The 12,389-nt window shown below is 42.7% G+C and overlaps 1 protein-coding gene across 1 annotated transcript in view; it reads right to left on the reverse strand.

Moving 5' to 3' along the window:
- Positions 1–1,735: 1,735 nt before the first annotated feature.
- Positions 1,736–12,389, reverse strand: part of BAZ1B (bromodomain adjacent to zinc finger domain 1B) — a 32,453-nt gene continuing 21,799 nt past the window's right edge. Inside the window, exons 13-19 of the mRNA XM_034421056.3 lie at positions 12,016–12,201; positions 9,495–9,642; positions 8,834–8,981; positions 8,333–8,451; positions 5,861–6,015; positions 4,375–4,478; positions 1,736–3,613 (exon numbers count right to left, since the gene is read on the reverse strand). Coding sequence (XP_034276947.1) covers positions 3,256–3,613; positions 4,375–4,478; positions 5,861–6,015; positions 8,333–8,451; positions 8,834–8,981; positions 9,495–9,642; positions 12,016–12,201 — 1,218 coding nt within the window. The 3' untranslated portion in view covers positions 1,736–3,255. The remainder of the gene's footprint in view (positions 3,614–4,374; positions 4,479–5,860; positions 6,016–8,332; positions 8,452–8,833; positions 8,982–9,494; positions 9,643–12,015; positions 12,202–12,389) is intronic.

Genomic DNA, 12,389 nt, shown 5'->3' on the forward strand with positions numbered 1-12,389 from the left:
CATTCAAAGGCTAAAATTCTGTTGCTCAGGATGTAGAAACCAGCATGAACAGAGCAAATCGGCTGCAACAAAGGAACTGTATTCTGTGGCATGAGGGGTTCTCAGCCACCTATTCTAGGGCAGTGAATAGACAGCCTGGCTGTAGAGATCAAAGCCATTCAAACTCAAGGACAAAGATCAACACCTGCCAAAGGAAGCAAGAAGGGCCATTTCAGAGCATGCAGTCACAGGCACCCCTTACATTTATGGTATGCTTTGTCTGCATTTCTATATGATAATCTTTGGATTCATCCAAACTCTGAAGATTGCTTTCCACTTGTGGCACATTAAAACAATCCTGCATTTACCTTCTGGGCTGAGTCAAGATCAGAAGGCACAGGAATTCATTTTGATAGCTGTCAGTCTCTTGAGACAGAGAATCAGAAAATTAAACTCTTTTAATGGGGAAAACACTACATTTCCAGGAATGATCTTAGCGGCTGCTTGCAAATAATTTGGTATCTGATAAAACTGCCCTGAGCATATCCTGAGTCACATTTCCTTCATTTCTTCTTTCAAGAGCGGGGCATCAGAATTACATTTTACTGTATGCCATTGTGTATATAGGTAAATGACAATAATAATGACAATAATTACACCTCTTGCCTGGGGGTCAAAAAATATAATGAACACCAGAAGGCGGCTTATTTCTAAATAAGTACATATAGACCGTCCTGCATCTGAGTCAGGGAAAGAAATCACACGATAGATATCCAATATATCAACACAGTAGAATAAAAGGGGAATGTTAATATAAATGGGGGAGATATTTACATAAGGCATCAAGTGGCAGGAAGAACCCTTGGTTATGCTGCCCCCTGCTGGACCTCTTGGATGAAATATGAACTGATGGCTGTTTTGCTTCTGCAGAAACAAGGCCTCTAAATTCAGAGCACCCAAAGCAAAGGTAATCATAAGACTTATAAATATATCTAATCCTGTTTAAGTTGGCCCAAAGGGTAGGTGCAGCCAAGTGGAGGCTAAAAGAACCTGAAGGCTCAGCAAAATCCGAGTCAAAATAAATCTCAAAGAATACTTCTCTTTACACAGGTGTTCTAATTTTGTACCATTAGGAGTCAAAATGCTGTCAATTCTTCCCCAGGCTCAACAGTCTGCTTCATCCTCAGAGAGTTCAGCCCAACACTGCAGGCTAATAATGTGTTTGAAGCTGATGCTTGTGGAATTAATGTATCTATTGCTTTATTGCTGATGGTTCATCTGAGATAAGGAGATGCAGTATCCCAGCCATCTCACCTTAGAATTGGGGTTTTGCTACATGGAGTGCTATAATGTACATACATATAATGGCAGTTACATATAAACTAAAGGTTATTTTTCTAGTGCAGCGAGCTCTATAGAGCTACTATGGCCCACTATTGGTTTAAGAGAACCTCTCTCATCTAACATATACGTTGGCAATGACATCCCAAAATTGTTGTTAGTCGTGAAGTTGTGTCTGACCCATCGTGACCCCATGGACAACGTTCCTCTAGGATTTCAGATTAGGTGTCCAAATAACTAAAATGCATTTACCTGAATATTGGAAGCTTCAGCTTTGCCAGCTTTAGAATTCTCCTATCCAGAAATGTACAATAAGTAAAAAAAAAAGTTATAAAATAAGACCCTCAACTTTGAAGTCTTCAGGCTAGCAAGTATATGAGAAGGATCTGAACCTTCAAGCAGGCAGAAAAACAAATTTGTTTTTTGTATTTCCAATTTATTACAAGTACAGCCCTTAGCAGATCCCCCTCCCCCAAACAACTTTTTTAAAAAAAAAATTAGTCCAAAAATGTCCCATTGTGTAGAAGTTGGGAAAATAACAAAGTAATAGATGGGAGAGGGAAAAGGAGGGGTGGATCGAATTGATCGATGTTGGCAGCAAAAAGGGGCCTTGGGAGACCTGATGATGCTCTTGTGGTAGGAATAATTCAAAAGCGTTAATCCAAAAGATAAGGATATAATGCCAGGCTATGATTATTAGGTATCACATACTCCTCGCTCCAGCAAAGAGAAGCTGGAGAGATAGGATTCATTTCAAAGAATGAAAACTCCCATCTTCTCACAGCCCTACGGCTTCCAATACAAAGCTAAAAAACAAAAAAAAACAACAACGACGTATGTCTTGAAATGACAGAAAGCCGAACAGAAATCCTCAACTGAACAAAATCTTCATGAGGTAGCCCAGGCTTCCAAGGGACCCCTTCCACGCACCCCTGTCTCTGGCTGGGCCATTAGTGTGCAAGGTCAGACTCTCTTTCGGCCTGATCTGGAACCCAGCAATGGAAGGCGGAGATGAGACAGGTTAGAGGCGATATGACTATAAAAGGAGACAAGAACAAGTCTACAGAGTGTACAATCCTGACGGATTTCCTGGGTCAGCTCCAACTACTTTCTCTAAGAAAAAAACGAGTGAGTTATAGAGGGGAGGAATATAAAGCAAACACATCCTCATATAAACTGTACAATGCACATCAAAGTCAAGGCGACTTTATCTTACATGGTGTTTTGTTTTTATACAAGATCACTGCTGGACAGGAGAATCTTTCCTTAACTAGAAAAAAGATTTATAAAGTTAGAACCAGTGTCCTTTCCCCAAACTCTGGGTTTTATGACACTCTGTTTGTTCTTGCGCACCTGGCGCCAGGAAGTGCTGCGAGGAGGAAACAACTCTCCCTGCTGCCCACATCAAGAGGCTGGAGAATGATAAGCACCCCAAAAGCTGGCCTGCATAAAGATGCTGGTGAAAGGTGACTGCCTAAGAAAGGTAAGTGCTTGCCCGTTCTAAAAGGTGGCTTCCTCAGGGGGGAGATGGAGAGGGCTTGTGGGTAGGAGGTTATAAATACACACGTGGCACTGGCAGCTCATTTCTCCCACTTGCCTTAGGACAAATTGAGAGGAGGAAGATGGCAGCTCTCCTTCAGATAAAACCCGCACCATCCCCAGCTGGAAGTGGTTCCATCCACTCATCTCCACGTCCCTCGAGTCTCCTTAATTTGCACAAACTATGTGCACAGTTGAGGAATCAGAAATCCAACTTTTCTGTTGACAACTGGTTGATTAGTTGCTGACAGCAATTAGAACAAGCCCACGGGAAAGCTGGTGAGAGGAATGGGGTGGGGGAGGACAGTGTGAAGCTGAGCAGCTTCCACCTCTGAACTCCATCAGGGCAGCGGATCCTGCTGAGACCTGCTCCGAGAGTGTCCCATCCGGGGCCCTTCATTTCCTCCTCCTGCGCCCCCTCGTGTACTCATCGCTGTCCCCATCGGCCTCCCCGAATTCCTGACCAGGCTGGACCAAGGATCGCTTGCGTTTCCGGCGCATGTATGTGTGCCCAGGCAGATGTTTGTGTAACATGTCTATCAAACATTGTTCCGTCTTCTCCAGGCATGTAAGGACATGGCTGCCGTTCTGGTTGTATTGCTCGGCATTGGCAAAGACCTGCTTCATATCAGAAAGAAAATCCTGCACAGACCGGTAGCTGCCACAGGAGCACTTGCTCTGCATTGTCTGGAAGTCCATGGGGCTGCTGATCACTTCAAAATAATCTTCTGCCTCTTCTGTGGTTACTGGCTCCCTGACAAAATAATGCCAAATGTCAGTTAGGGCATCATCTACAATAACCAAGTGCTAGGCTTCTGTTTTTAGTTCCTTCTTTGCTTCTGACACTGGCATACTATCCACACATCCCCATCTTATCACACTGACGTTTAACACACTACGTACTCAGAAAAAGCTATTACCATCCAGCCAAAATATAATCCCAAACTCTAGAGAGTTAAAGAATAGGAGGTAAGCCATAGTGTCTACCTAGTGTGGTTAAAAGAGAGTACTCCACCTCTGAAAAAGGAGTTATCTGTTTGGCATAGGCCCTTATATTACTATATGTGGTGTTAACTATGTGATAAAGCACTTTCTTTAACCCATTATTACCACTCAAATTGCATGGATGCAAAGAGGTCCTTCCTGTCTGCCAGAGTACCCACACAAATGATTATTCTAAATCAAGTACCAAGTTGGGATGCTATGATTCAGAGCAGTGTGTTTTACATTGGTAATTTTAAGATATGTGGCTGCTGGTTTGGGTATTTTAGGAATTAAAGTGTACACATTTTAAAGTGTGAAAAACACAGGATTCACTTTCTCAAGTTGGAGGGAGGCTGTTAAGAATGATCCGTGTTTCTTTCAACTGCCCACTAGCACAAAATAGGCAGAAGACACAGACCACAAACCGGAGGGCGGGGGGAAGGGAGAGAAGAGGCTCTCTGATGCACCTTATCCCTGTTTGTGCATACACGGGTAGGCATGGGAACCTGCCATTTCTTCCTGAAGCCTCACCTGAAAGGCCAGCTAAACCGGTACTTGACAAGTTTATTTAGGATTTCCTCGCATTTTTGCAGTTCCAGGGTCTGCCTGCGAGACATCTTCTTTGTCTGAAGCACCTGTGTTACAAAGACAGTCAGAAAGGAAAAACAGAACAGCAGATTCAAACCATACAAGAATTGATCTCTTCACGATGTATGGCAGAACCCCAATGAAACAAAATGTGTCTGGTGACAAGAACATATTACTGGCAATCTGCCCAGGAGCTCCTAGCTGGGGAGAGCAGTCTGTCTATGGGAAGCTTGGCAAAGCTTTTTATTAAAAAGCGCGGGGGTGGGGGTGGGGGGGGGAGAACGCCAATGCCGCAAACAGTGCAGAAACCATTCTACAAAGACTTTCAAGACTTGCTATCCTACCAGCAATAAGCATGAAACAAACCAGGCAGCTGCTGCAGCTTTGATGGGCCAGCCAAAGAATGCCTCCATCCTAGCTAGAGTTTCAGGTTTGGAACCCTAATCAGAAAACCAGCAAGATACCTCTGAGGCAGCCCAGTGATTCTTCGGGGCAGCAAGCTTCTTCAAAGGGCTTTCAGGTAGTCAAGGAAGGGCACCAGCAAACAAGACACTGGTGGGTGGGAGCCAAGGCTCACTTGTAGTGCATAGCATGCAGCGCAACAGGGAAACAGCCTGAAGAACTGGGATAGCAATGTTCCTGACACCAGATACCAGTATAGGAAGGACAAAAGCAAGGGCCCTGGCAAGCTCCTTGCCCTCCTGGCACAGAAGGCTTCCTCTTAAGTGGCACAACTGATGGGAGAAAAATTACCTCCTTGGCATCATGGCAGGGGAAATATGCTCAAGAGAGAAGAAGCAAGAGACAGGATTTATGCTAAACTGTATCTGGGCAAGAATTTATAAACTTGCTTTTCTAATACAAAAAAAAAAAAAAAAAAAAAGGAGGCAAATATGACCCATACCACAAACCACTCTGTACAGCATAGCATCTCCTAAGTGGAAGCTGGTAACTCCTCCATTTTTGTGGGGCTAAGTTCTATTGCTGCAGTTTCAGCCATCCAAGACTTCAGGAGACGGGTAGGGAAGAGAATAATTCTCAAATGAAGGCCCAACATTTTCTTCTTTTAAATGTCAAGTGAAATGTAAGATAGCTGAATTAATTTTTGGCAGGCAGTCTGCACAGGCAACAAATGTCCTTAAGAGCTGCCTTGGAAGTGATGTGTTTTGCATTGCCAGCATATCAATGAGCTTCCATGCCTCAGCACTTCCTAGAGACTCATAGCTATTTAAAAGCTTTTAAACACTAATCAAGTAAGGAAGGAGCGGGAAAAAGCAGGTAATCCTGGGGGGGAGGGGGAGAGACATACATCAGGTAAGATGCTTAACACCGTACATAGGGAAGAGCTTCTTAGGTAAAGGAAGGCAGGATGAATACCTGTTCTGCTTTTAACTACTAAAAATGTTATCTAGAGATTCGTAGCTCTTACCAGCTCATCAATGTCAGTTTCAGTGACAGGTGCAGCCTGCTGTCGGGACGCTCGAGTGGCATGGAGTGTTCGCTTCTTGCCTTGGTGCCTGCCCCGCTTTGGAGGATCTGCCGCTATGCCACCTTGCTTCCCTTTGGCTGCTTTCCTGGGTCTTACTGTAAATCAGAGAAAGGGTGGAATGATTTAATACTGGAGGAGTGGCAGAAAGGTAATGGGATACAACCAGTCGTTGTGCCCAGGAAAGAGTCCAAGCTACTCCTAAGGCACTGCCTGCTATTTCCAGATATTCTTATTACCAGGAATAAGTGTTGCTAATTAATAGGAAACAAATGACCAGTAAAAAACCCAACCCGTTATAAAACTTATTTAAACACTGGTCCTTTTTCTCTCTCATTCTCCCAAGATAGAAACACATGCAATCAATTTAAGTTTCTTCATTCTTGATCCCAAAACAAACTTGAGATATCAAGGATGTTTTTATACACAATTCAATTAAAATGATTACATGGTCTAAAGCATTCAACTGTTGGGCTATCCCTCTGCTTCCCTCCCCCTTTTTCCACTCCTGCTCATCCTGACTCGACTCAAAAGGGCACGCTGTTGACAATGCAAAAGCTCTCTAATTCAGCTGGCTCCTGTGATCAGACCTCAATGCTAGAAGTCAAGAGCAGGTTTGCATGATGCCCCAGAGACTCTTTGCTTTCATTTCTCTGCTGATCATATGTTCACCAGAAAAGAGTGATTGGCTGAGCTAAGTATCATTCCAAGCATTCATAAGTGGCCCACACAGTGGGTTAAGGCAGCTGCTAAGCCCCCTCAGCAGCATGCACCGAGTATTGGATTTCTCCTGCCAGCTGACAAGGAGACAGTTTGAACAATAGAACTTCATTGCAGTAAATACTCTTACTGACTATTTTATGTCAAGTGGCGGATGCTGGTTTTTTTCCCCCCAGTAATGAAGGAGAATCAACCTTCACAGCAAGTTTTCAATCCACAGCAGAAAAGACACTTAATAGGGTACAATTTTCATTCATCACTGTCCAATACAGCAGTTATTTCTGTTACGGACACCATCTGTTTAAGGGTTGCGTCCCCTTATGTTAAGAGTGCAACATGTGCTAAATATCTGGCAGTCCAACATTCTCTATGAGAATACTTTGGATCAACGCTGTACCAAGGATTAAACAGGACTCTGCCAAAATGAAAGATTTCTCCATCATGACCTTTCCCAATTAAATGCCTCATAAAGCTGTGGCTGTGGTGCAGGCTTTATTTTTAGTGACAGTGGCACTCACCTGGGCCTGGCCAGGCCAGCAGGAAGGAGCCTGAACAAACTTCAAAAGCAGACATAAATACTTGTAATAGATGAGCATTCTTTCAAGATTGGAAAGGGCTCCACAAAAATCTAGACAGCAATTATAAGCAGAAGCTCACATGCTGACAGCTCTGAATGGGAACCAGGTCCGACCAGAGTAGGGGCCACTCTGTCCCTCAGACATCAATAGGGTCTGTTTCTTTGGGTCTCTTTCTCCTGGGCTTCATTTCCTAACGAGGAAATAATTATGACCTACCTATGAAACTGTTACAGGAAGCAGTAAGGACTGAACCCCAGAGTACAAGTACTTCAGACTGATCAGTATTAAGACTTAAGCTTTTTTCACAGGTATCTGGAGGCAGTAGACAGTTTTATTTTTGCGTGAGGCATAGTTCTGGCATACATAGTAAGGGCTAAATTTTGATATGAAAAATTTTCTTGTTGACTTTCAGAGTTCCATGCCAATAAGGAATGTTACAAAGACATTGGCCTGCCTAGATAATTACTGCAATGCCATAATATAGTGTTATGAACTTCACAGTGGTGGCATTTCTGAATCTCTTATAAGGCCTGCATGTTGTCACAGGATTCGGATTTTGTGTGCCACTGACCTGAAAATTACCTTGCGCTTGATTTATCTATATCTCTATCTCAGAAAAAAACTGGAATGATTCTGGATCCACAGAATAAGTCCATTTGATCAAGGACACTCTGCAACAATCCAATTACAGTTTTCAAAGTTTGGCAATAACAAAATGCTAATTACACGATTCCCAGAAATTTGAACCTTCCTTTTTAAACTATTCTAGTTTTAGGTTCTTTAAGTTAAGAAGGCTCTGCAATTTAATGTCTGAAGTTGTGGTAGATTTACTGCAATTACACACTGCCTTAAAAGACAAAGTGCCCACTGTTCACTTCTCATTCTCCTCCCTGGAAGTGATACCTATTTTTGGTTACTTTTCAAGCAACGTGGAACTATCACAAATCAGAAAACTGATCCAGAAACTATCAGCAGCACCTTCCTAGCTCAGGACTGCTAATAAGACATGCATTGACTGCAGTTTAGAGTGTGGGAAACAGGAAAGAGCCTCTGTATTAAACTAACAAGATAGGAACCTGTCCAATCCCTCTTGCCCTTTCATTTCAGTATAACGTACATTTTAATCCAGCAACCTCATAGCCTTCTTCCTCTTCTTCCTCCCCATCATCATCATCTTCCTCAGATTCATCTTCATTAGTTTCACTCTCCTCTTCAACTGAATCTTCAGCATAGTTTCTAGAGGAAAGATTTGATAGTTAAAATCCTGCTTTCCCCACACAGCCATTCCACAGGACTGTACCATAGTCTCTGTCCCCAGCAGGCTTCATGTTTGCATTCCATGTTATATCTAGTAAAGACGGGCTGGCCTAAGCAGCAGCCAAAATAACAAATGCACTCAACTGACAGAGTATATATATATATATATATATATATTTTGCAATGCCTGTTTATTTTAAAAACAAAAGCTATAATGCCATGTCCAAAATAGCTAGGAATGGCATACAAATCCTGCTACACCCAGTTCAGTGAACCTAATATAGAGTAAGAGGATATGGGCAAATATGTTCAAATGAAGTGCCTTTCTGTGAAAGGCACCTGCAAACCAAAGAGGTCTTACCTGCCCCGAGAGCTCCGCCTGGCCACTGAGGGCTGGCAAGCAGGGCATTGCCATTCTCCTTCTGGGATGTCATAGAGGGCTGGTCTCAGGCAAAACAGGTGGAAAGCTTTGTTGCATTCATCACACAGGATGAGTTTGTCATCCTCACCTGAGGGAACAGGGCAAAAACAATTTGGTAATTCAAAGAACAAAGAAGAGAAATAAACAAGCAAGTACGTTGGAGAACAGCCTTTGACAGGATTGTCCTCGGTGGATGGCTGTAGTTCAATTCTTGGGAAATCTGCCCATCTACTAAAAAAAGAAAAAAGCTGAGAGTTAAAAGGTATCCTGGGGAGCCAGGTGATTGTAGGTAGAAACTCACTAGTTTACTCACTATAGGAGCCATTGTGTATTGCACAATCACACAATGTTTTCAAAACTCCAAATAGAATGTTGGATCAAGTAGTCAAAAAAGCTTCCTATCCCAATGTATACTGTACATTTAAGCTCCTTGAGGGACAAAAACATAATGAAAACCTGAAAAAAATAGAACAGTGGGTACCTATATCTTGTTCTGGGGGACTTGGAGGGCAATTGCTTTATGTTTTCAGAGGATATTTTCCTTTCAAGGCTTTGACAATATTAGAACTCTAGCAGTTGATTCAAAGTCTGGAATACCCACCTTTCTTGCGACACACTTTGCATCTGGCATTTTCTGCAGACATGTCCCACTTGATGCAGGCATCCAACATACCAAGCAGCACGTGCATACGTGAGAAGGTTTGTGCCTCACGGATTGCCACTTTCCATTTCTCCACAGCTGAAGCAACCTAAGAGTAGAACAAGGACCTTAGGGCCAAACTCCCAGCAATTGGAAGGCATTTTGTGATCATTCCCTAGAATTCACAGCAGCTATCTTTTAGGCACTACTAAAAATTCTTCTTCCCCACAGCCTCAGAAGCACATAACTCATGGAGCTTCAACTCATAGCTTGAAACCAGCTGCATTCTTGACTTTGAAATCTGAACTAAATTCTTGCCCATCAAAGAGAAACAAACAGTAGAACTTTAGCTGTTAACTCTAGGGACAGCTGGGGAGGCAAGGACTTGCTAGGCTGCCCTCTAGCGAAGACCTCGGACAACACATTGTATATGACAACATATATAACAGCACTATAACAACGGAGGTAAAACATGGTGGACAAGCAGCACCAGTGGCCACCAGCGTCAAATAAAGATGCTCAAACACAAGGATCTTTTGAATAACTATGCTCAGGTGCTAATTGCTTTGCAGTTCTATCACAAGCAAAGAACATGGAAACGAGCAAATTCAAATAAACTTCCAATTAATGGCTACTTAGAGGATATGCATCCCTCTCTATAGATATAAACCTGTTACTGCATTAAATAGAAAAGATAACATGGGCAAATCTTAGGGCACCTGAATTAATAATCTCCTAGTAAAGGGAACTGAATGTCAGAAGAAACGGCTGAGCTCTGCTGTTAATAGCAGTTCAGGAGCCAAATAAAACCATCTATTTCTGCAGAGTTGCACATTCCCCTCCCACTGAATCCAAGGAAATGCCGAGTAAACCGGAGGGCTAAGAAAACAAAATTTCACACCAGTCTAGAATTCCCTCCTCATTGCTCATTGGGATAGACCTGGATCGAGAAGTAGCCAGGATTATAGTCTTTTTCCCCCCAGAATGCTTGCTTCTCAGACACATTAGCTTTCCAAAGACCCACTCCTAGAGATTTGGTGCTGTCATACTGGGCCAAAGAAAACTTGAAGTTCTTGGCAGCTTTTGCTTCCCCGAACTGGAAAAAGAATCAATGCACTCAGGATGACTTTCCTATAAAGTAAGGGTCAGTGGTATCCCCCTAGGATCACAGTATCAATCTGAAGGTTTCAGTATGTTAGGCCTTAGAGGAGAGAGGAACAAGGATATCAAGACTTGGGTGAATAGCCAAAAGGCAAACAAATTCAAAAGTAAGGTAAGGGACCACTTAATGGCATAGTGCAAATTCACTAGCCCAGAAAAGCAATTTATAGTGTCCTGTAATCTATCCTAAGGGATGCGGTGGCTCAGTGGCTAAGATGCTGAGCTTGTTGATCGAAAGATCAGCAGTTCGAATCCGTAGTGCCGCGTAATGGGGTGAGCTCCCGTTATGTGTCCCAGCTTCTGCCAACCTAGCAGTTCGAAAGCACGTAAAAAATGCAAGGAGAAAAATAGGGACCACCTTTGGTGGGAAGGTAACAGCATTCCGTGCACCTTTAGCGTTTAGTCATGCTGGCCACATGACCACAGAGACGTCTTTGGACATTGCTGGCTCTTCGGCTTTGAAATGGAGATGAGCACCGCTCCCTAGAGTCGGGAATGACTAGCACATATGTATGAGGAGAACCTTTACCTTTACCTTAATCTACCATATGCATCAGACGTTAAAGGACAAAAAACATTTGCAGCCATGGAACTACAATGAAAAGGGCAGTTAAGTTGGTAACATTTTGTCCCTCAGGCCTGGCTGCCTTGATTCTTTCTAATCTATAGTATAGCCTCCATTCTCTTGGCAGCAAGACAATGTATTTGGTCATGTAAACATCAGTCACAACACTGGCCAAGTAAGGGAAGAGGAGAAACAGATGACAACATACAAGCCGGACAACTATACAGTAGCAAACAACAGCCAAAAAGAAGCAGCTGTTCTCAATGGAGACTTCTAGAATAAAAATAATCAGGAGTCATTTTGAAAGGCAGACAAGAGTTTGTAAATTTGAAACAAAGATTGTACTTTTCATATGTTGAAAATGGTGTCCATTTCTTAAGGAAGTCTCTCCTTTAAAAATATAATGAAAATGACCACAAAGAATGATCATCTCATGATGTTAGATGGTACTCATGTCTACTCGGAAACACTGATCTTAGACAAGAATGACAGCCTTTCATAAATTATAGGCTTTGAATGTTTTTGTAGCGGACTCAAAGAACAGCAGCTTCTGCTTTCCATTTGAGTTTTTTGGGTTTTTTTTTTTTAAGTCGGAGAGGAGAAGATGCAGCCTCTCTTAGGCCCTGCCATGAAGTAACACCAATAACTCAAGCTCAAACAGCTACACATGCAGCAACAAGTTCATGCAATCTGTTCAGGCTTCTGTTGCCTTTTCAGTCCAGAGATGTTTAGCTTATATCTACAATAATAAAGGACCTTGGCTTCTTCTGCTACTCTCTTCTCTTCATCAACTTCCTCAGCCTTGGCAACAGCATCCTCCCCTTGATGTTTTCTTCTCTTCTGTTTGGGAGCCATGAAGCCTTGCAGGAACTTCTTGATGACGCTGGCCTGCAGAGCAATCACACACTCGCCAAAATCTTTTAGGCTCTCCAATGAACAGACCTAAGTAGAAAAACATTGCTATCATTTGTTTGTAGCATGTGCAGGAGTTTCCATTTCTTATCCATATATTTCTGCTTCCATTTGTCAGATGAGAAAACAACCACATAAGCAAATAGGGCTACAGTATTCTAGGCAAAGCTCTAATAGTAAAACATGTTGAATAAAAAACAGCACTTTAAAACTCTTAA

Source organism: Pantherophis guttatus, chromosome 1, assembly GCF_059756535.1.
Source record: "Pantherophis guttatus breed Tessera chromosome 1, ASM5975653v1, whole genome shotgun sequence".
NCBI classification, from domain to species: Eukaryota; Metazoa; Chordata; class Lepidosauria; order Squamata; family Colubridae; genus Pantherophis; species Pantherophis guttatus.